This window comes from Nymphaea colorata, chromosome 8, assembly GCF_008831285.2.
Source record: "Nymphaea colorata isolate Beijing-Zhang1983 chromosome 8, ASM883128v2, whole genome shotgun sequence".
Classification (NCBI taxonomy): Eukaryota; Viridiplantae; Streptophyta; class Magnoliopsida; order Nymphaeales; family Nymphaeaceae; genus Nymphaea; species Nymphaea colorata.
The window spans coordinates 3,506,543-3,529,896 of record NC_045145.1 but is presented as its reverse complement, the minus strand read 5'-3'; the positions used below and the strand labels follow the sequence as shown (position 1 = coordinate 3,529,896).

At 38.0% G+C, this 23,354-nt stretch overlaps 1 protein-coding gene and 1 long non-coding RNA gene across 4 annotated transcripts; one reads left to right on the top strand and one right to left on the bottom strand.

The window, feature by feature from the left end:
* Positions 1-1,450: 1,450 nt before the first annotated feature.
* LOC116259176 (uncharacterized) lies at positions 1,451-2,579 on the bottom strand. Its single transcript, XM_031636851.2, has 2 exons — positions 2,383-2,579; positions 1,451-2,033 (listed from the first exon to the last, which is right to left on the bottom strand). The coding sequence occupies exons 1-2, from the start codon at positions 2,492-2,494 to the stop codon at positions 1,765-1,767; spliced, it is 381 nt and encodes a 126-aa protein (XP_031492711.1). The 5' UTR covers positions 2,495-2,579; the 3' UTR covers positions 1,451-1,764.
* A 9,709-nt stretch (positions 2,580-12,288) lies between these two features.
* Positions 12,289-16,682, top strand: LOC116259178 (uncharacterized). 3 transcript variants are annotated; one of them, XR_004173883.2, is made up of 3 exons: positions 12,299-14,304; positions 14,776-16,081; positions 16,206-16,682. It is a non-coding gene; the product is annotated as an uncharacterized LOC116259178 (long non-coding RNA). The 3 variants fall into 3 exon arrangements; XR_007574006.1 differs by having other exon boundaries at positions 12,304-14,867; positions 15,767-16,081; XR_004173882.2 differs by having other exon boundaries at positions 12,289-16,081.
* Positions 16,683-23,354: the final 6,672 nt, after the last annotated feature.

The following is a 23,354-nucleotide window of genomic DNA, read 5'->3' as shown; positions in this document are numbered from 1 at the left end:
ATTGTGGATATATTAATTAAGACCAATTCAAAGAAATTAAGTAAGTTTTCTTGCACAAATATAGTAGTACGGTGACTGAGTGACCAATCCAAAGGAGGAGGATTACATAGCACCTTAAGCTGAGCATGGTTGCGACAAGACTCAGATTGGCTCGTAAAATACTCATATGTGATTACGTAAAACTAAATTCAATCCGAATCCGATTATGATCAGATATTTATGTGTATTTGAGTTCAAGCCGAATATGATCAGATTTAATTTCTTAAATCCAAATTCGATTTGATTTTTTAATCGCATATTAAATTTTTTTCTGACATCCGAAGTTTACGAACAATCTATATTCAATCCAAATGAGATATATCAACATCAATGACTTGGACTTTGATTAGCCTAGGACCAGCTTGCAAGTCGATTGACTTCACCCTTAATTTGAACGACAGCAAGGAGGCAATTTTGACTTCAGGTTGTTTCAAAACGGAGAGAGAATGAATAATTGAGAAGGAATTGAGCTGATAACGTAGAGGCCACAGAAAATTTCCATAAATATTTTTCGTTGGTTCCACATAGACCACTTGAATTGAGAACGACTGCATGTGGATAAAGATGTTGCCAAGGCATAGCAAAATTTTTTTAATTTAATTAAAGTTTTTAAATTTTGACATGGGCCGAAATATCTTTTTTCAAAATTTTTATATAGGACAACTAAACTTTTTTAAAATTTACATGTAATTTTTTTTTTAATTTTGAAGTGGAGCCGAGGCCCATGTGCCCCCATAGCTCCGCCCCTGGATGTTGCTGAAGACAAAACTAGGAGAGACCTCAAGAAGTTAGAAAGAGCACATTCATGAAAATCTGGTTATATGCACCTCGGTGTACCAGAGTTTGTAATGACTAAAATACCTTTAATCAGTAAAAAAAAATATAAGAACAAAAAATAGTACTAAAAGAATTAAAAAATTAAAAAATTAAAAATGGTATTTAAAAAAAAAACCAAAATATCTTATCTTCTATCTTATTTTTTTAGGGTGTGCATTTGATGCCCTGTGGTGCAAGCAACTCACTCTCTAGTCCATGGCTGCGAAACTATGACTGTGGTGGAGTTAGAAATTTTGGTTGGAAGGGTATTAATTCAAAAGTTTCATGCTTAGAGGGGCACCAATGTATATAATTAGTAAGATATTCCAAGACAGCAAAATAAAAATAAAAGTAATTTGTGGGGTTGCTGTGGGCAATTGCCCACACCAGAGTACATGTCTCCACCACTTCTGAACACCCAAGCAGGCTATCAAACATTGATGACATACGTGCAAAGTCAAGCATGTTAACGGCGAAAAGCAAATTAATAAGGCTCAAAAGTCACCTGATTCGGCTAATTAATAATTTAATTTGACTGGGAAATAGATATATTTCGTTGCATCGCTGATTCAAGAGCGCCCCATGCATGTCAATATTTAACTATTTAAATGAAATTAAACTTGTTATTTTCAAATTGTTTCCTTACACGCTTTCTACATTTTTTTCGGCAGAATATTTATGAAAATTAATCATCTTACAACTCAACACAAAGATTGGATTGCCGTGATCCACGGCACCTACCACCTTTACACACAATCTCCAATGTTCAATATCATGGAGATTGAAGAAAAGATATGCGAAAGAATTGACGAATTCCACTAAAAGGTACTGTACCACATGTAGAACGTTTCAAATTCAGATGGCGAACATTTCAATGGAACCATGAACTGGCACCGGTCCCTGTACATATCACAAATCATAAGGCCTAAATGGAAGGATAATCATCAAGCTGGTTGCCAACACTGTGAGCGTCGTCATCCCCAAGCAGTGATTCATTGGAGATGCAGAACTCTTGCCATATGCTCCGGTGCCGGGAACGACACGCCCTCCGCCACTCCTCCCTCCGCCTCCTCCTCTGCCTCCGCCCCCGCCTCCACCTCTCCCTCCCCCTCCCCCTGCCAATTTCCTTGGATTTGCCTGGATTATTCCAGTGGTGACATCCATGCCCTGCACAGAAACTGAGCAAGTGCGGCACAACTTAATAACTAATTCTGCATACAGCAAATTCGGTTCTCAAGACTTTTCGTTTTATATGTCTACCAGTGTTGTATCATATGAAGCTGCACAATACCGCAGCCGAACTTATCCTAATTTCTGTTGGGATAAGCGGGACAAGCCGAATAACAGGTGTGGTAAAAGTATCCCGTGTTGTTATCTCATTCTATTAAAACGAGTGCTGACTGCAATCGAGCAGCTACGGCTTCAAGACAGGGCAGTTGGTTCAGTCTGCTCGATTGAGAGCAGCGGAGCAACCAAGAAAGACCAACGATTTAAAAAAGGGAGGCGGGACATGTAGAAGGTATATACCTGGTGATAAAGCAGAAATTTTGTTGGAGGAAGCCGGAGAAGCGGCCGCTAGAGTTGATCGGAGATGAAGAGATAAAAGCAAGAAAGCGATGAAGATGCACCGCATTGCCATGCTAGCGATGCAAGCTCAGAGAAACAGAGAGAGAGAGAGAGAGAGAGAGAGAGAAAGAGATGCTATCGGAGGAGATGGACCTTTGTTGCTCTGATGGGTCTTCATTGTCCTGCCTTCCCTCCTTTATATATCCAGAGCGTCGACATCAACGCGTCCCGATGAACCTTTCTTTGTTGGTACTCGATAGTTTCGCGTCGCTTGCGTTGTGAAGAGAAGGGCAAAAAATTTTGAACGAAGCACGCGTGTGATAACACGCCTCTGACCAAGTGCTCTGCTTTTTTTTCAACTCTTCTTTCTGAAGATTGAGAGTCAAGGAACTCCTTCATTTGACGAAACACTTTTACGTCCAATCCAAGAGTTGGATATATCCAACGCATTGGCAGATCGGTTGGTAATAGTAACGGACCTGCAGAATGAAGGAGAGAAAGCATCCGGGTTTCTTTAATATAATATGCACTTGTGTCGCGTCTTTTCGGACGTGGCATTCTTTTTCAAAAGTCTGTTAGTTATGATAATTGGAACAACTGCTATTGAAACATATGTCCTAACCTGTTCCAAGGAACAATAATGAAATATGTCCTTATTCATTTGCCCAACATGACAAAAAGACATAAACACTACGGTTTTAAACCATATGGAAAGACCTTCTTTTAACACCTCCATCTCTACTATTCTCTCCCATCATCGGCCACGACCATTCTGATCTGAACACCACTCCCACTGAAACCATGTCTCCTTCACGCCCTACCCATGAACAAAGTCAAGAATTTTTTATAAGAGAAGTTACCCATGAACAAAGTCAAGAATTTTTTATAAGAGAAGTTAAATTATAGTTTCAAAATTTTAACAGTGTTACTCATACTGCGCTCGAGGGCTTTCAATCAATATATCAGCAACTTGGTATCGACAAAAGAATTCATGCACTTCAGCAAAATTCGGTTTCATGTTTTTAGTTCAAAGTGAGTTTATAAATTGAAATATACCAGACGAGACTATTGTGAGACAGAAAGCATGACTCGTAGCCAATGGATATCCTAAAGAGGCTGGAGTTGATTTTACGAGTCCCGTCATCAAGTCTCTATGCATGGTTCTCTCGTTAGCTACTCACTTCAAATGGGATATTCACCAATTTGATTTTGAAAATGTTTTTTCAAACAATTTTCTAGTTGAGGATGTTTACATGTTGCAGAAGAAGGTTGTGAAGATCTCCCATGTTATCCTCCTGCTTGTCGCCTTGTAAAAGTCCTATATATACTGAAACAGACTCCTCGTGCTTGGTATATGCAGCTTAGCTAATTTTTTAAATTTGAATTCAAATCTGAATATAATCAGATCTAATTTCTTAAATTCGAATTCAATCTGATTTCTTAATAGGATCTTAATTTTTTTATATATATAAGATTTTTTAGAAAGGGTTATATCCAATTCAATAAGATACATTGACATCCTTGACTTGAATTGGGATGAGGTTGGACAAGCTTGCAAGTTGGTCGACTTCACCCTTGAGTTTAAATTGTTTCAAAATGGACAAAGAATGAAGAATTGAAACAGAATCGAGCTGATAAGGTAGAGGCTATGGAAATTTTCTATACGTTTTTGCTGGTTCCACTTCCACCTCAATTGAGAATGATTGCATGTGGATAAGGATGTCAGGTCCGTTTGAAAATAAGACTTGGCTTGCTGCTAGATTTTGTCTTTTTGATCAATTGACCTTAGAAAGCCTAGTTTTTTAGGGGTCGTTTGGCAAGAGAGACAGTAGTTCTATGAGTGTCCTATGAATCAATTACAAATATTAAGATATAATCATGAAATGTTAGAACTAACCTTTCATAATTCCGACTCAATCTTTGGGGCAAATTCATGCAACACTTACATAGTGTCCCCACTGTCAAACAACTTGAAACTCAAATGTTCAATCCTTTATTGGATTGATGAAGGAGATGACCCAAAATTTTAAAGAGGGAGAACTAATAAGTTCAACACACCCCTCGAAAAGTTTTTCACCACTATAACTTTTTAGGACAAACTGAGAGAGACCTCGAAAGGTTAGTTTGAAATCGTCCATGGCTGCATACGTCCAAAGTCGAACCCTCTGGTTGGCAAAAAATAAATTAAGGTTCAAGAGTATATACGCTATCCCCATATATGAAATTTCATGTGTCATTCTAATAAAGACAAAAAATGCAAATGATTAATACAAAAAGAAACCTTTTGTAAGCAACCAAAAAAATTCGTTAAAAGAAGATTTGAAGATTCAATGAAGGTAAAATTTGTCAGTCCGTATATGCATATCGTTATGACCAATATACACCTTTAAGCAATAAAAAAACATTTTAGTTTTTTGTCTTGTTCATAGTATTAGCACTTTCTTTCATCGATTTTGTCCTCTTTTTTTCTCAAGTGGTTTTTATGGTCCATGTGTCTGAATGGGACATTCTCAGGACCACAATCTACTTTAACAAATGGGTCATATTCTTTCGTTGGTGGTATATCTACACCATCAACCAGCTCATTTATTACAGCTTGCGATGATGACAATTTGCGATGCAACCTCAACATATGGTTCATGCGAGAAGCTGCCAATGAATGGTTGTGTTCAATCATCACTACACAAATACAATATTTTGCATTAAGACACATTTTCAGCTTCAAATTGATAACATAACCGTTGTTCTTAGTTACACATGAAACTGATCTCTTCCATTTTTATTTCGAACAAACATATGACCTTCTCACAACCACATCTTGTGTGCTTCTCTTCATCCTACCATTCCTTACAATGAACCAGTGGTGAAAAGCATAACAATTGTAGAAATTGTATGTTGTGTCCTCCTTCTTTAACTTCATTCATACAACATGAAACTTCATTCATAGAGCAGAAAAGTCCATTCCTATAGGAGGAGCATGTTCTTCGAGATTATTCATTTCCTCATGCGGGGACTCAATCTCTTGTTTGTTGCCATCCGATGATGTAGATATTTCATATGTTGTGTCGTCTGCAGTGCATAAAGTTGATCGATCAAATATCATTTTAATATTATCTCCTGAATTATGTATTTCATGCACAAATACATTCCATCAAATAACATTCAACATTATTTCACTATAAAGTCTGTTGATCAATAATGAATTTTATCTCACATTATATAAACATTGTTATCTCTTTCTCTCATTACCATTCTTGGCCTTCTTGGTATACTCATTATCTCATTATTTCATAATCATTCCTTTCATTACATGATCACATTATTTCATCTTTTTTTACTTACCACCTACTTTGTACATGTGTCTTCTCTCATTCCTGTCGATTAATAACTAGAAGAATGGCTACGAAATAATGACATAAGCTGTGATACATAAACTTATCCCATGAATTCTTTGTCTCATGCATTTGTTATGCCACAAATTTCTTATCTCATTCTCATGTAAACTATCACAAACACGTTACATCGTAACATTATCTACCACATGAATTGGAATGCACTCATTGTCTCGTTTGTAAGATTCATATGACACCATACTTGTTGCGTCGACATTTTCTTCCTTTTTCAGCTTTGTCATTACATTTGCCTTAACTTCCTAAGGAAGTGCTCCTGAGAATCTACCACATGAATTGGAATGCACTCATTGTCTCGTTTGTAAGATTCATATGACACCATACTTGTTGCGTCGACATTTTCTTCCTTTTTCAGCTTTGTCATTACATTTGCCTTAACTTCCTAAGGAAGTGCTCCTGTGATTTCCTTGAATGTCCAACTATAAAAAAAAAAAAAAAACCTGCAGAAACCATTGCCATTGTCATTTAATGTCCATGAACAAAAAACCACAACGACATTCCTTTCCTTCTGTTGTCATTCACGCCATTTCTGCTTCAAGGCCAAGCTTTCTTTACTAGCAACCTAGTTCTCCTTCCTTCCTTCCTTTAGCGGGAACCTCTCTCTCATTTTTTTTTCTTTTTCCTGTCCATCTTCTTTCTTTGCGTGAAAGCATGCATGTGGTGTGAAAGAATGCACGTTAAGAACGTATGTTGCATCCATGCAATGCAAGGACATTTAAGTAATTATGTACATGTACCTTTTCTAGTACAAAGGTCATTATTGGAATTTTACATATATGTAGCAAGGTCTACCTTATAAAAACATTCAATTAAAAAATGTGCATGTGCATTTTCATTCACTAAAGTCAATATTGAAACGTTACATATACATAATAATAATAGGGTCCATCCTCGACATACATTCATTGTGTACATGGAGTGGCGCACATAACTCGGTCTCTCAAAAGTTGGCTGACTCGGCCAGCTAATTTGATTACCAAATTGATTTCATTCCATGGCTGATTCAAGAGTGCCCCATGCATGTCAAAATTTAACTATTTAAAAGAAATTAAAATCGTTATTTTCAATCGTTTCCTTACACACTTTTTCCTTTTTAAAATTAATCATGTTAACACAGATTGGATTGCCGTACGTGATCAATGTTACCTACCACCTTTAACACACAATCTCCAATGTTCAACCCAATCACATCACCAACATATATGATCAAAGAAATGTGATCATGAAGCAAAAGAATTGATGAATTCCACTAAAGGGTACTGAGCCGCGGAACTATTGCCATAAGCTCTGGTGAGGGGAAAGAATCCACGGCTCTTCCTCTGCCTCCACCTCTTTCAATTTCCTTTGGCTTTGCCTGCGCTATTCCAGTGGTGGTGTCCCTGCCCTGTACAGAAAGTCACACAAAAGATGAAAGAGAACACAAAAATTTGCAGAAGGTTTGCAGAACATGTAATACCTGGTGAGATGGCCGGGCACTCGGACGCCAGAGTTGAATCGAGATGGAACACCAAAGAAGAAGACCCATCGAATTGCCATTGAGGGAAGATCAGATGGTTAGAATTAGTTCTGCAACTTCAGAACACATAGAGACCACGCCGTATATAAAGCGAAAGTGAGTAGGTAGACGCGGACCAGCGACTCAATTTGTTTACTGATAGGAGGAGAACAGTTGCTTCCATCGTCTGTATCCTCACTTTCTCGGCGGTTTCCTTCCTCAGCAAAGGCAATCGCCGAGTAACTCTTCTTTTCTCAAATTTCAATTTCCGAGCATATTTATGCTTTTATATATATATATATATTGATTCACTTACAAACTCTTAGTGCATCGTCAATGACATTGATACTGTTAAAAAGTCATCATGTGTCGCCGATGGTACCCATATTAACCCTTGACACGTCGTTAAAATTTTTTTAGACATTAAAATATAAAATATTAGGTGTTTCAAACACAAATAATCATCAAATCGAGTATTGAATAGGCATAAAGCTGATAATCATACTCAATTTAATAACTAAGTGAGCTGGGTTTAGGCCGTCGAGCAAGGGTTCGGACCAACCTTAGGCCGACTTTGTTAAGCCTTGTGCTGAGCTGGCCTGGCCAATGGCCAGCCTTAAAAACCAAAAAGTTTACCCATTATCACTCAATTACGTTCTTATCATCTTAGAGAATGGTTAGCATATTAATGACAGTTTACTTCAAGCACTTTTTTGGATAGTTTTTATTGAAATGGAGGACTTATTAGAAACATGTCAAAAGGAAGCGCTATTTTAAAATTATAAGAAAATTTGAGAAAGGGAATTCCCTTTTTGGGCACATTCAAAGTAGAGAGAAAAAGTGGGGTGGGCCGCAAGGACATTGTGAGGAGAATATAGAGTGGTAAAGTATCCTTAGAGAGCGGCCAAAGCATCCTTGACCGTTTGTCGAACTCTCAAAAACCTTTTTTTTAGAGATTTCTTCGCAATGACCTCCTAGACTAAATGCAGAGAAAAAGCGGTGGTTCGGTTTTTTCGTTGGGTGGTAAAATGAAATACTTTTCCCGTTCACCACTCACGCCTACGCCTAGGTATCGGTCCAGGCCGAGCCGGCCCGACCCGCTACAAACCTGCCCAGTTCCTATCGGAGCACTTAACGGGCAGCCCGGTACCCGGTCCACCTTTAAACGGGCTGGGCCGGCCCGGGTACCCGGCCATGATCCTTTAGTCCATGGCCCGGCCCGGCCCGGCCCGGCTTATCACGAGGACCATCGGCATCCTCCTCTTGGTCGCCTTCCCGCTTTTCGTTGTCCACCATGTTATCTACACCAGGAAGAAATCGTCCATTCTAGGGCAGGCCTTAACGCTGTTGTTCTTGGCAGTGCCTCGTCTTTGGTGTTGAACCCTGCCAGGTTTTGGGAGGAGTAGGCCTAGATGGCCCTGCTTCTCCCCGCTCGGCCTAGATGGCCCTGCTCCTCCCCGCTCGGCCTAGATGGCCCTGCTCCTCCCCGCTTGGCCTCCCCGCCAACTTCATCCTTGGCCGCTTTATGGTCTTCATCCACGACGTCAACCTCTCTGACCATGTCTTCTCCAATGTCACAACCCAGGGCGTGATCCACCTGATCGACCACCCCCTTTAGCAAGAAGCTATTCGGCGATCAGCATCGCCCCTGACTTCACCCCTCTCCTCCTACATAGCCGCCCAGCAACCGGTGATCCACGCTCACCTCCACTCCTAGCTCGCCCTCTGATCCTCCTCCCCTATTCTCCGCACCCGTTGCCGTGACATGAATCTCGAGACCATAAGGGGTGAAGTTGGGGTTGATGCTTTGGTGGATGTCCTTGAAGTTGGGGGTGATGGGGCCAATTGGGCCCCTGGGTAGTCAGTGCTACTACCCGGGCCCAGCCCGACATTTGTCGGGCTGGGCTGGATTGAAACCCATTTAGTTCGTAATGGAACCCGAGCCCGGATCAGCCTGGGTACCCGGCAACGGCCCGGCCCAGTGCCCAGGCTTACTCTTTCATAATCACATGTTTTTGAAATTTTGATTTAGATCAAGATTTTGTTGAAGAAGTCAAGAAAATTGAGGTCGAGACTGCCATCAAAGGAGTCATCACTTTTGGCAAGATCTCTGATGTAAACTATGTGGACAATTTTCCATCTTAACATTTGGTGAACAAAAGATTCAAGAGAAAGCTAAAGAAATGATCGGCAAAGACAATTCGAAGAAACGAGCAGAGAATATTAAGAAGTATGATGGAAATTTCTTGCCGGCTCACATGAAATTAACGAAGCTCTACAATTAAGTGTACCGCGTGATCCAAAGGACGCTGGTTTCTACGCTGTGACGTAATCACCATACCATCACTGTTTGATGTCAAACAAGGAAAAATAAATTCTTAGGAAGAAACGTTTATGTTATAAAGGAACAGGCTTACTGTTACACTGTTACTGTACTGGTGGGCATCGGGGTGAGCCCAATTCAACACTCCAAACTTCAGCTCAAGTATGGCTCAATATTTGAAACTCGAGTTTGGGTTGGGTTCGATTAAAATTAAAAAAATATATTTTTAAATATAAAATAATATATATGTAATTAATCATAATAAAATATATATAATTATATATATAAACAATACAAATAATATTAAAAATATCTCACAGAACCAACTCAAGCCTAGTCGAGCCAACCGAGCCAGCCCAACAACTTATCAAACCAACGCAATACCTAATTTTCTAGTTGGAGCCCAACCCCGAGTGGGTACCAGTCTGTCTGATGCCCAGCCTTAACTAGTGGGTGCAGTTGACGTCGCTGTTTAATACTTAAATTAAAATTCCTAATGGCTTTCCATTTTTATTAAATTGGACACGTCAAAACCAATTTAATTAAAGGCTGACGTTTACATTAAAAAAAATACGCATAGAAATTGGACATGTCAAAGTCAACTTATTTAAAGACCGATGTTTAGACAAAAAAAAAAAAAAACTTGGCCCGTATCAGTCGGCACAAGCCAATGCACACCAATACATTAACTAAAACTTAATTTGGTTTTAAAACTGGTCCACTAATTTGGATTCCCCACAAATTTCTTTCCTCTATCGATGATCAATTAGTTTTGAAACCAGTTTCTAGTTATTTTTTTTATATCTTTATATAATAAATGATACTCCAGAAACGCTGTTGCTTTTGCCTTCAAATCAATGTTTTTTTGTTTTGCTACGACGACACCAAATCTGAGTTTCAAAAAACTCAATTTTGACAAAACTTGATTTTTGAAAAGATAACAAATAATTTGAACTCTACTTATAAGTAACCATGTTTTGAGTTTGCTTGGAGGCTTAAGTGGTGAACAATTATAGTATAAACTAATAATCCAACCGAACCTGTTACTCTAGTCAAATATAATAATATGGCCTTTGGGGCTACTTAAGGTTTGCAATCCAAACTAGTAGCATCCATATTAATCACTTGCACTGACCTATTAGTCCAATCAATTATGTTATGTCCCCTCGAAGCTACTCGAGCATACCACCAGCCAGGTGTGGTGCGAAACCAAAGAGTAGCAACAGGAGCATGAAAAACTCATTAAACTAATTTTTTCATATTTTTATGCGTCCCAGTATATAATGTCAATGACAATTGACAAGTCAATCAATGTTGTAGCAAGTGTGGCAATTTCTTTTGAAACATGCTTTCAATTTGTCTTTTCATGCATCTACTATTTTGAATACTTAAAAGGCTTTTAATCACAAAAAACTTGGTTTTTTTTGAAACTGCATTTAAAAAAAGATGAAAAAATGTAATAAATAAAAATTTCGTTTAAAATAAAAAACACATTTTTTTAAAAAAGAATAAAAACGAAAAACACATGATTTTTTTTTTAATTTTGTCATTTTTTTAATGCCAATCAGTTTTTTTATTCTTTTTTTTTACTTTGTTGTAATATACTTATTTTTTTATGTTTGTACTGATAGTTTTAGTTTTTTTTTTAAAGTTATTTTTTGTATTTTTCTTTTTTTTAAGCTCGTTGTATTATATCGAAGAAAACCTCTCTCAAACTCTATTTATGATTATGTTTAAAAGTAAAAAACATTACTAAGATGAATTAGACTAACATAGACTCATAGTGATGAAGAGGAAAAGCTCTTTGCTTATAACTTTAACATTATAAGGACTGTGATAGGGATCAAGATGTAAAAAAAAAAAAAGAAAAAAAGGAAACAAGAGAATTCAAAATCTTTTGAAATAAGTATGAAAATGAAAACAACCAATTTCGTCTCAATCTTTTATGCTTTATAAAAAAAGATTTTAATAAATTAAATTTTTGAAATTTCTTTGCCATACTATTAATATATTTTGTTTTTTTTTAAATATAAAAAATTTGAAAGAATATTGAATGATACACAGCACCCTTAAATTACCTCCAATGGGCTCGATTCGGCCAGATTAACATTTTTTTAATTTTTTTGTTATTTTTATTTAATAATGATATACATTTTATTATTCAAAAATTTTATTTTATATTAAAAAATATTTTAACAACCATCGACATATTAAAAGGAGCAATTAAAATATACCTAATACCACTAAAAAACACCGTAAACTATAAATACCGTTGCCCGCCGGTGGCAATATCCGTCAGATGGCGTATTACAGTTACGTCCTGTTTGGTTGGAGGGAAAGGGAGGGAGGGAAAGGAATGGAAAGGGAAGAGAAAGAGAAGAGAAGGGAATGGAATGGAAAGAGGTGATTATAAAAGCTTGTTTGGATAAAAGTGAATGGAATGAAAAGAAAACGATACAATTTATAATAATACCTTCAATAGTCAAAAGGTTGAGAGGCAGAGAGAAAAAAAACGTGGAAGGGTATTGTGGGCAGTCAACACTTTTGTACTTACTCCCTTTTCTTTGGGAGGGGATTGAATTTACACTATACAATCATTTCCTTTTCTTTTCTTTCCTTTCCCTCCCCTTCCATTCAAACAGACTTTCTCTCTTTCCCTCCTTTGTAATTAGCCAACCAAACACAGGATGGATTGAATCCTCCCTTTCCCTCCCTTTCCTTCCAACCAAACATGCCCTTAACCCTCCAATGTCGTCATCTTAAATACCTAAATTTAAAAGAGAATGGCCGTCGTCCGAGAATCTAAGCGCCCAATTCTTCAACAGCGACTGGCTCCCAGAAATCCGCCGTGGAGGCAATACGTGCGATAATCTGCCTGACTTCTGCCCGTTCTAATTTGTGCTTTCAGATTGTCTCTGTTCGTGGTGATTTCGGTTCTTTTCCTTCTTTTGTTTGAGTTATATTTGTTGATGGGCCGATAATGTTGTTGATGGGCCGATAATGTTGTTTGGTCCAGAAGTGAAGGAATTTCTCCGGTTTGTTTGGGGAATTCTCCACAAGGTTTCCCGTTTTCCTGAATGTGCTGGTGTTTCTCTTCGTAGATTTCAACGCTAGCTTCTCCTCATTTCTTGTAATATTCACATCAATTTCAGTACAACCAGGATTCTGGGATTCTCCTTTGGTTATGTCTCGTTTTCCCAATTTCCATGAAATATTGAGAAAAACTGGAACCTCTGTCGTCTTCGTCCTTTTATTTTCCCTTCTCAATGTTGCTTTTCTCCCAAAATGCAACAACCTCGACTGAGAAGTCTAAATAGATTTGCTGTGTTAATTCTGGCGGGTTCATTCCGAACAGAGGTGCCATGGTCCTCTACTTTCTCAGTATTTAATGGTGGATTCAAAGAGGCAGAAGCCATTGGTCATTAGTTGTACATCCCAAGAAGCATATCAAAGGCGTCTTACGGAGTTATGTCTGACGAACCAGACCAGGATCCTTTCTCTTAGAAGCACATCTTCGGAATCAGTGAAGACCGTCTTGAAGGAAGTCTGGTGTTGGTCTCCACAGCAGTTTTAGCTCCATGAAGCCTCCCAGACGCATTCTCGAGGCGGTTAGCCTTTGTTTCAATATATGTTAACGTAGTTCATTCTTGGTTAATTGAGTTTTGGGCCATTTTTTCGTTCCATTATTTCCCTTTTGGAGTGGTGATGGCCTACCTCGTTTTAGTTGCTCAGTCTGCAGAAACTCTAGATGCACCGACCTTCTGGATGATTTCTGTCTAAATCTTCTCGACTGGAGCAGCAGCAACATTGTAACAATTGCTTTTGGGCATTCCATATTTATCTGGAATGCATCAGATGGGACCGCACCTGAGTTGATGTCCAGAATGGCCTATTTATAAGCATCAGTTGGGCTCCTCATGGCAGGCATATTGCTATTGGTCTCAATTCTCAACAATTCAGCAGTTCCTTGTGGCATGCATCAGTAGCTAAGCAGGTTTGGCTCGCCGTCTTCGGGTTTTCAATGTGGTGTTCTGCTAGTAAGCAACGCTATTTTGAGTTCTCCATTGAGAAGAAAACAGCACAAAAAAAGTAAAGGATTCAGGGACCTTTTTGCTTCTATCTTTTGAAACAACTGGTTCCCCTGGATATTTTTTAGGAATGAAGTTTTCCTTTTGATTGGTTGGGTGATAAGAATAATTCTTGGCTTAAAGTAGGACACGCTTTTTATGAACGAGGAGTTTTGGGAAGAGGAGGCGTAACTAGCTTGTGTTCTTTACTGAAATCTCGTATCCCTTGCAAGTGGTAGAAGAGATAGTTTCATCTTTAATTGGCAAATATAGTGCTCATGACCAAGAAGCTTGTGGACTGAACTGGTGGATCTCAGGCTGGCAATTAGCCAGTGGAGGAATTAATGTCCTACTGTACATATGGGATCGAGCAGCGGCAGCAAACCACTCTGCTAGAACACAGTGGCCGCATAGAGCAATGTGGTTTCCTGTTTGTAATTTCTCTTGGGCTTTTGTTGTTACCTCTCTTTTTATTGATGAAATAACCATTGATGTAGGCGCTCAAATTTCTGAAGAGAGAACCCAAAGGACTGTTCTTTTTGTGGAATCCTGCATTATCAAAACCAGTTCCAGATTCAGTAGATTCAGGTTGATTTGAATTGAATCAGCAGCAATCCTATATCACCTGACTTAGTTTTGCGCGTCTTCTTTTCCAAATTTTGTGATCATTATTTTTATTTGTTGTTGTCATGCTTAGTGACTTCGAATCCATATTTTGTAGTTCCGAATGCATATTTTGTAGTTCCGGAACATGCTTGGGTGTCTCTTTTAGATGTTCACTACTCTAATTCAATGTTTAGGTACTTAGTTTCATGATATCAATCACCACATTAAATGTGGTTGATGTGGTATTTTCATAATATGTCTAGAATATATTCTCTCAGATAGTCAAGTTGTTCGTGTTATTTCTGTACATTTTTCCTATCAATACATTTTGTTTCTGTTATTTCAGCACATTTGGGTTTATTTGTTTTATGTTGTCAATCTTATTTGCAGCCTTGTTGTCCCTTCTAGACTTGTTTTGCAGTAAGTTTCTTATTTCATCACATTACTTTGTAGGGACCTCCTTTGCAACAGCTTGACAGGACACTTGGTTAGGCTGAAAGCCTGAAATGCCCTCTTGTTTTTCCTGTTGGAAGGAAGCAGCCTAAGTGAGTCCTTCCTTGCGGTTGTTGATTGTTGTTTTATCCTTAAGTTCGTTGCATGTGTTTAGCTAGGTTCACGATATGCTGATGAGCTTTTGGGTACAAGAGTTGTGCAGGGCTCATTTTTACATTTATTTTGCTAATAGAAGGGACTCCCATCCAAATGGATTAGTACTGAATGCTGATGCCTGTTCCTTTTTAACCTATGCTACCTTATCAGGCATTTTTTATATCTTCCTACACTACTCAAATAGCTACTGCACAATTTAACGTTGAAGCAGTGATGCCGATGGTTCTAATTGGCACCACTTCACCAGTAGGCACGTCATTGTTCTTTTCAGACACTATACACGCTAGAAAATAGGGATTTAGCATTTTTAGCTGGAGTATTAATGCCAAATCCCAGCATAATATGGGTCGCTGGGTCTGGCTATGGTGAGAATGCAGTTCAGTCCATGTGGAGCGATTGATAGTATCTTTGCAAAAGGAAACCAAATAGAAGAGCTTTTCACCAATCTTTCTTCTGTGCACTTGACAAGGCTCCCTGAAGGCCTCCTCTCTCTTTGCTGGTTGTTGAAGGATCTCCAAAGGTCCAAAGGTCTTTGCCTCAGAGAGAGACCTTTTCAATCTTTAACAGGTTTTTTGACTAGTGTTGCTGCCCTTATGTCAACTGCTTCATCTGCTAGCCGCAATCATAACGTTATGTTGGATTAGCATTGTAAAGAACAGAAGTTACCTACATTATATCTTCTGGATTGCATTGCAGAGAACATTGATGGTGACTATATTAGGTAGTTTGCTAGTATATTTGCAGTTAATTTATGAGCAGCTACTTGCAAATGCGTTTATTGGTGAGCTACTGACACTAACTTTATTTGCTGGTTGTTTTGGTGATTATGATTTAGCTTTATTGGTGGGATTTGTGCTTCGTCTATGAGCTGCATTAGCCCATGGTTGTAGCATGCACAAACACTTGTTGCTTGAGAATTCCATCTTTCCGGCTTGCATATATACTGCTGCGATGGTAGCTTGTGGATTCTTTGTAAGCTGTGACCAAAGAGTTAAAATTTGTTGATGTTTATGGAGGTGGTGTGACTTGACAATAAACAATTACTTGGGCTTGGGCTGTTGGAGTGAGTGAATGGTGATTCTGGCTAACCAAAACTCACTCAGTTCAATCATAAGGTCCGTCAAACTAATGCTACATGATAAAAATGCAGGTTAGTTTTTTCCTTTCAACCGTTCATCACAATAGATCAAACCATGATCTGGGAGACCCTTTCAATTTTCCGTAGTTTTCTTAGCACTTTTTTCAAATGGTTACAATTGTACTTTCCTTCTCAGAACAAGTCCTACATATGTTCGTATATCAGATGGGTTTTCAAGCGCTGGATACTTGTCTATCTTCCTTTTGTTTCTCCTGATCCATTTCTGCTGTTGCAAGACTTCGCTTTGCTGCTTCCTTACCTTGCTCGACAGGTGAAGTTAATTTGATTGGCGGAGCATATTGATTATGAACGTTATTCAGTCTTGCACATGGACAGTATAATTGCTATCCAGAAGCATGACACCGGTTCAGCAACTAAAGTTCTTCGTATATCAAAGTAAATCCGCAAAAGGGTGTTCTATCAGATTGAACTGAAGTGTATCATAATTCACAGGTTTATCATGCAGGATTGCTGGAATTATTTTTTTCTGCACGCAGTGGAAAATGTGGAATGTGTTTAAGATCTACCCATTTTTCTGAACTTTGAAATTTTAACATTTTTGTAAATCTGATGCTCACCTGAGGTAATAAAACTGATGTTTTAATTTGCTCCAGCCTGTTACGTGAGCTTCTTGATTGGTCGTTGTTGCAATGTTAATAAATGGATTGCCCATATCATAGTGTCGCAAATTCAGATGGCGATCTCATCTCCATGGAACCATGGGTACATCACAAGATTATCAGAATGCCAAGTTCCTTCCTACACCAGAAAGACAATTATGATCAAGCTGGACATTGAGACGGCAGACATCGTCGTCCTCAAACTGTGATCAAGCGCAACAGCAGCGCTCCTGGCATGATAACCAATGCCTCCACCCCTGAAACCTCCTCTGCTGCCAATGCCCATGGCACCACCACGACCACCACCACCACCTTTTAAATTCCTTCGTTTTTTTTTCTGCTATTCCAGTAACACCACTCTCTGAACCCTGCAAAGATGCTGATCCATCACACTCAATTAATTAGCTCGTGAGTTCTATACAGGAAACGATAAATGCAGTAAGCTTCTAATCGCTGCGCAAACAATTCTGCAGCTCAATTGAATTAGAGGCAAACAGAGAACGGAAATAAAGTACCAAATTGAGATGGCAAGCTGGGTATGAGATGCGTACCAAGTGGGAAAGCAGAGATTTTGCGGGAGGACGCTGGTGTCGCTGCTGCAAGAGCGAGTTGGAGAAGAAGAAAGGAGACCAAGAAAGTGATGAAGGCGCGTCGGGTTATTGCCATGGATGGCAGTGCGTGTTTTGAGAGAGGGAGAGAGAGAGAGGGAAGCAGGGAAGGAGAGGTGATAGCTTTGTGTAGATTTCTTAGAATTTTTCGATCGATTTAAGCGTGGATTTGTTGCCGACGTATAATTGCAGTCTACATATAGTAGGGCGGTTGAAGCTTGCGCATCGTTAGTCCTTTTCGGATCTGCTTTAGTACGTGGGTTTTATGAATTGGGCACGAAGAAAGAAATTGAATATGAATTTTCTATATTATTTATCTCTGGTGAGTTGGATATAAAGTTTTTGTATGATAAATTTAAATGGTTTTTGTTGCAATAGAAAATCATGAGTGGAAAAGAATCTTTGACAAGCAGATCTGCTAGTGGCCGAGGTTCTGGTTTGACAGATTTGGTTATCTTATTCTTCCTTCTCTTCATTTTGTGCATGCAGGGCAAGTGATTGGGGTCCCTGATTTTCAGGGATCTTTCTCTAACGCTTCACACTTCTTGTTAGAAGGAAACTCTAATCGATTCCATTGAAAATACAGACATTTATTATATGTCTCCGCCCAACGATTTGGATAGAGGCAACCAGAGATTTTCCTCAATAAAATAATACGAAATGTGATGCATCATTGGAAGCAGCGCTTGTTAGAGATAACTACAACCATGCATAATCAGAGCAAATCGGGCTCGCAAGTTACTCGAAGAACTTGAGTTTGAAGTTTAAATTGTTGTCAAAACATGGCAGGTGTACCTTCAGCTATTGCGTTTATCTTATCACATGCAACCTGTATAAATGAAGATGTAACATGCACAATTGAGTGTGTGAGTGAGAATTCATCTGAATACTTTTTAGGTTCAACCGAGTTAATATGGCGTTCCTAAGAAATTGTTTGTTGAGATATTAATTCTCTCAAACATAGGTATAACGATTCCAAGAGCAAACAGTCTACTTAAATAGAGTTCTGAACTTAAAGGTGTGAACGTGCAACCAATGGATCTATCTTAAAATTGTGGAATGCTTTTGTCCATTGTTTTGTAGCTAATGCAATAGATGTCATTTAAGGGTGGAGCGAGAATTTTTTTCCAGGGGCTAGACAAAACTTATCTAAGTAGGGCCAAACTAAACCCGAATCCAAAAAATATATTACACAACTAAAAATTTTCAATTCTTTTAATGTAATTTTTTTTTTTTCAATTAGCTGGGGTAAGGCCATGGCCTAGGCGGCCCCCTGCCTCCGCCCCTGATGCATGCCATGTTTGTGTTGTAATCCATTTCATGTGTGTTCTACTTAAAAGGATATAGTTCCTGCAAGGACACGAAAAGAGAAGACTGATAGTTTCTGGATATCATCGACCATCCGGTTCGATGACAGATATATATGAACCATGTATTCCCCTTTACTTACGATCCCCATCTCCCTATTAGAGAAGAATATGTGATGAATGGAGGACTTAGAATATATGGGATGATCTTGGGATATTAATATATCCGATTTGTATGAGATATCTGACCGAACTGATATGAAAAATTCGGATATGAAAAAATATTTAATATCCGGTTAAGTAATTGGATCGGAATCAGACATAAAAAATGACATCCGATTGGATATCTAGATTCGGATATACATAAATATCCAATCAAACTCAAATCAGATTTATTTAAAACAAATAACATATATCTAATGTTCTTATATTTTGAAAATTAGCAAAATTCAGTTCAAAATTCAAATTCTGAAATGAATATAAAAATTAGATTCAAATTGGATTCAAACTGTAAAATCAGATTTTTGATACGAATTCAGATATGAATTTTCTTTATTTGTATTTGAATCAGAATATGTGAATATCTGAAAAGACAAATACTGTTAAGGGTATATCCGATCTAAATCCGATCTGTTGACATCCATAAATCTTGTGCGGTGAGCTAAAACTTTGTTATCCATTATATGGGGCGTGTAGGGATCATCTTACTTTTGAAATAGGCTACAACTGAGATTTTTACAAATTGGGTTGCATGGATGCGGTCAGATTGTTCAGATCGAATGGTAAGCGTGAATTTGAAGATTCAATTAGACGAAACAATCAACTTATGATTATTTAACTTAAGCATAATGACTGAAAGTGCTTGTGCTGGTAAAGCCAAAAGTATTTCTTGCATTAATTGTCAGTACAGTGACTAAGTAACCAATCCAAAGAAGGAGGATTGCAGAGCACCTTATGCTGAGCATGTTTGCGACAAGACTCAGATTGGCTCGTAAAATACTCATATGTGATTATGTAAAACTAAATTCAACCCGAATCCGATTCTGATTAGATACTTATGTGTATTTGAGTTCAAGCCGAATATGATCAGATTTAATTAATTAAATACAAATTTGATTTGATTTCTTAATAAAATATTAATTTTGTTCGATATCCTAATTTTTCAAAAGAGTTATATTCAATCCAAATGGGATATATCGACATCACTGACTTGGACTTTGATTAGCCTAGGATCAGCTTGCAAGTCATTGACTTGGCCCTTAATTTGAACGAGGGAGAGGAGGCAAGTTTGACTGGCTCAAGTTGTTTCAAAACGGATAGATAATGAATAATTGAGAAGGAATTGAGCTGATAAGGTAGAGGCCACCGAAAATTTCCTTAAATATTTTTTGTTGGTTCCACTTCGGCCACTTCAGTTGAGAACGATTGCATGTAGATAAGGATCTTGCTAGGGGCGGAGCCAGAAATTTTTCATGAGAGCTAAATTAAAATTTATAAATTTTAACACTGGTTGAAATATAAATTTTCAAATTTTTTATAGAAGATAAATAAAATTTTCAAAAATTTACATGTATATATATATATATATATTAAGGTGGGGATGGGACCATAAGGGGCCTCCCTTGGATTAGCCTCTCGATGTTGCTGAGAACTAGGAGAGACCTGAAAACGTTAGAAAGAGCACATCCATGCAAATCTGGTTATATGCATCATGGTGCACTAGAGTTTGTAATTACCAAATTATCCTTAATCAGTATAAAAAAAAACTTTTTATAAGGGCAAAAAATGATACTAGAAAAGTTAAAAGATTAAAAATGATATTAAAAAAAAAAACCAAAATATCCTAACTTCGATCTTATTTTTCTTCTAGGGTGTGTATTTGATTGCCAAATAGATCTATTTCGTTGCACCGCTGATTCAAGAGGGCCCATGCATGGCAAAATTTAACTATTTAAATGAAATTAAAATTGTTATTTTCAAATTGTATCCTTACACGCTTTCTGCATTTTTTTCAGCAGAATTATTCAGAAAATTGATCACCTAAAAACTCAACCCAATCACGAACACAAACTGGCACCACCCCCTGTACTTATCACAAATCAGAACGCTAAATGCTTCTTATAGGAGAAGGATAATCATCAAGCTGGTTGCCAACACTGTGAGCGTCGTCATCCCCAAGCAGTGATTCCTTGGAGATGCAGAACTCGTAACAAGGTCCGGTGCGGGGAACAGCACTCCCTCCGGCTCCGCCTGTGCTCCATAACAATTGCCTTGGCTTTCCCTGCGTTATTCCAGTGGTGATATCCATGCCCTGCACAGAAACTGAGCAAGTGCGGCACAACTTAATTACTAATTCTGCATACAGCAAATTCGTTTCTTATGACTTTTCATTTGTTGTATCATATGATGCTGCACAATACGGCATACTGAACTTATCCTAGTTTCTGTTGGGATAAGCGGAACAATCCGATAAACAGATGTGGTAAAGGCATGCGGTGTTATCTCAATCTATTAAAAGGAGTGCTGACTGCAATCGAGCAGCTACAGCTTCAAGACAGGGTAGTTAGTTCAGTTGGACAAGCCATTGTATGCGGTAGTCTGTTCAATTGAGAGGAGAGGAGCAACCAAGAAAGACCGACGATTTAAAAAAAGGAAGGTAGGACGTGCAGAAGATATATACCTGGTGATGAAGCGGAAATTTTGTTGGAGGAAGCCGGAGAAGCGACCGCTCGAGATGAAGAGAAAAAAGCAAGAAAGCGATGAAGATGCACCGCATGGTCATGGTAGCCATGCAAGCTTAGAGAAAGAGAAAGAGATGCTATCCGAGGAGATAGACCTTTGTTGCACTGATGGGATTTCATTGTTCTGTCCTCCCTCCTTTATATATCCCGAGCATCGACATCAACGCTTCCCGAGGAACCATTCTTTGTTGGTACTCGATGGTTTCACCGTTCACTTGCGTTCTGACCAAGTGCTCTGGTTTTTTTTTTTTTTTTTAATCAACTCTTCCTTTGAAGATTGCAGAGTGAAAGAACTCCTTCAATTGACTAAACAGTTTTACGTTCAATGGAAGAATTAGACTTATGTGCCCTGTTTCCTTAGAGGAAAAGGAAGGGAAAGGAAAGGAAAGAAAAGGAATGAAAAGGGAAGACAAAGGAAAAGGAAAAGAATGAAATGAAAAAGAAAAGAGTGATTATAAATACTTGTTTCGACAGAAAGAAAAGAAAAAAAATAAAATGCTAAAATTATATTTGTTTGGACTATATAAAGAAAAGGCAAAGATAGAATTTATAATACTTTACAATAATACCTTTAACAGTCAAATAATCTGCTAAATATATTTTTAAGCTATTCCTGTTACAACTGGCTTGACGTGTTCGAGGTCCATCCCCGCTCGTTCACCAATGGTTTGAGTTCTACCTACAAGTTGCAAAAGGGTTGCCTTTCCAGCAGGTAGTTGCATTCGTTGTGATCATCACAACATAAAGTTGTGATAATCATCATCATTGTACATTAATGTGCAAAGCCAATGGCCATAATCTGCCTCATTGGCCCCTCCCCAGACCCCATCGTAAGGGAAAGTGGCCCTTGTACTTGCAAAGAAGGTGAACATCAGTTTCATGACTGTGGCTATTAGGAAGATTGCAGAAGTCATGGTAGCAAGCGACGCCAAGCTTTTTGCTAAATATGAAGATACAAAGATTGATAAGAATTCTAAGCTCAATGGTACGGACAAGACAAGCCCACAACAAACAAGGGAGAAAGCTGAATACCGAAACTTTAGCAACAAAGAGACATGCATAAGAGGCGAACCCATTGAAGGGAAGATCAAAAGAGAGGCTATTGATATTGCTAAAAATCAATATAAAAATTGGGAAATGGAAGAACTGAATGACACGAAAACAGACGTACGAAAAGAAAATGAAGAAGGAAAATGTAGACCTTACTTTTTCTTACTCTCTCATGTCTTAACATGAGATAGTCACCATTAGTCATCAAAAACATACATAAAAAGAGAGTGAAAACATCATAACAACAACAACATCTTGCATTTAAGTAATAACTTTAGATCAATCAAACAAAATGTTGGTAAACAAAATAAATGTCTAAAGACAAAAAAAATCACATCGAAAAATAAAAAACTAGCTTCTCATGTCTTACATAATTCCAGCTTTGCCAAGCATCCTAAGTAAAACATTCTTTCGCTTAGAAGAAGGAGAAGCAAAAAATGTTTCCATCCTATCTTTATCTTCAGTAAGATGAAGATATGCTTCAGTTTGTAACTCTTCTTCAAGACCAATAACTTCAAATGCTGGAAATATGTCTTCTTTAGAATATTTATTTGACTGTCTTGGTTCTGGTACAACATTACTTCTTTCTATTGCATTAGCACATTTCTCAAATGCTTCTTTCATTATTTCAATCTCTTTAAAATCATCTTTATTTGCACTTCTTCTCCTTTTACGCTTTAACAATGAACTTGCGTTGGGCTCCACTTGGACTTCACAGTCGTCTTCTAGGTTGATAAATGGTTCTAATACTGCTTGATTTTGAGAAACCATTTCATCAATAAGCTGGATTGTGTTGCCAGTACCCTCACACGCTGAAGTCATTCGGTTGCACTTCTCTTTCACTGTCATCAATCATTCCCATGTTGCTCTATCATTACCAAATAAATTTACTAGCTTCTCATAGTTCGGAACATGTGCTGTCATCCGCTTTTTTGCCATTGGATTTTCCTATAAAAAAT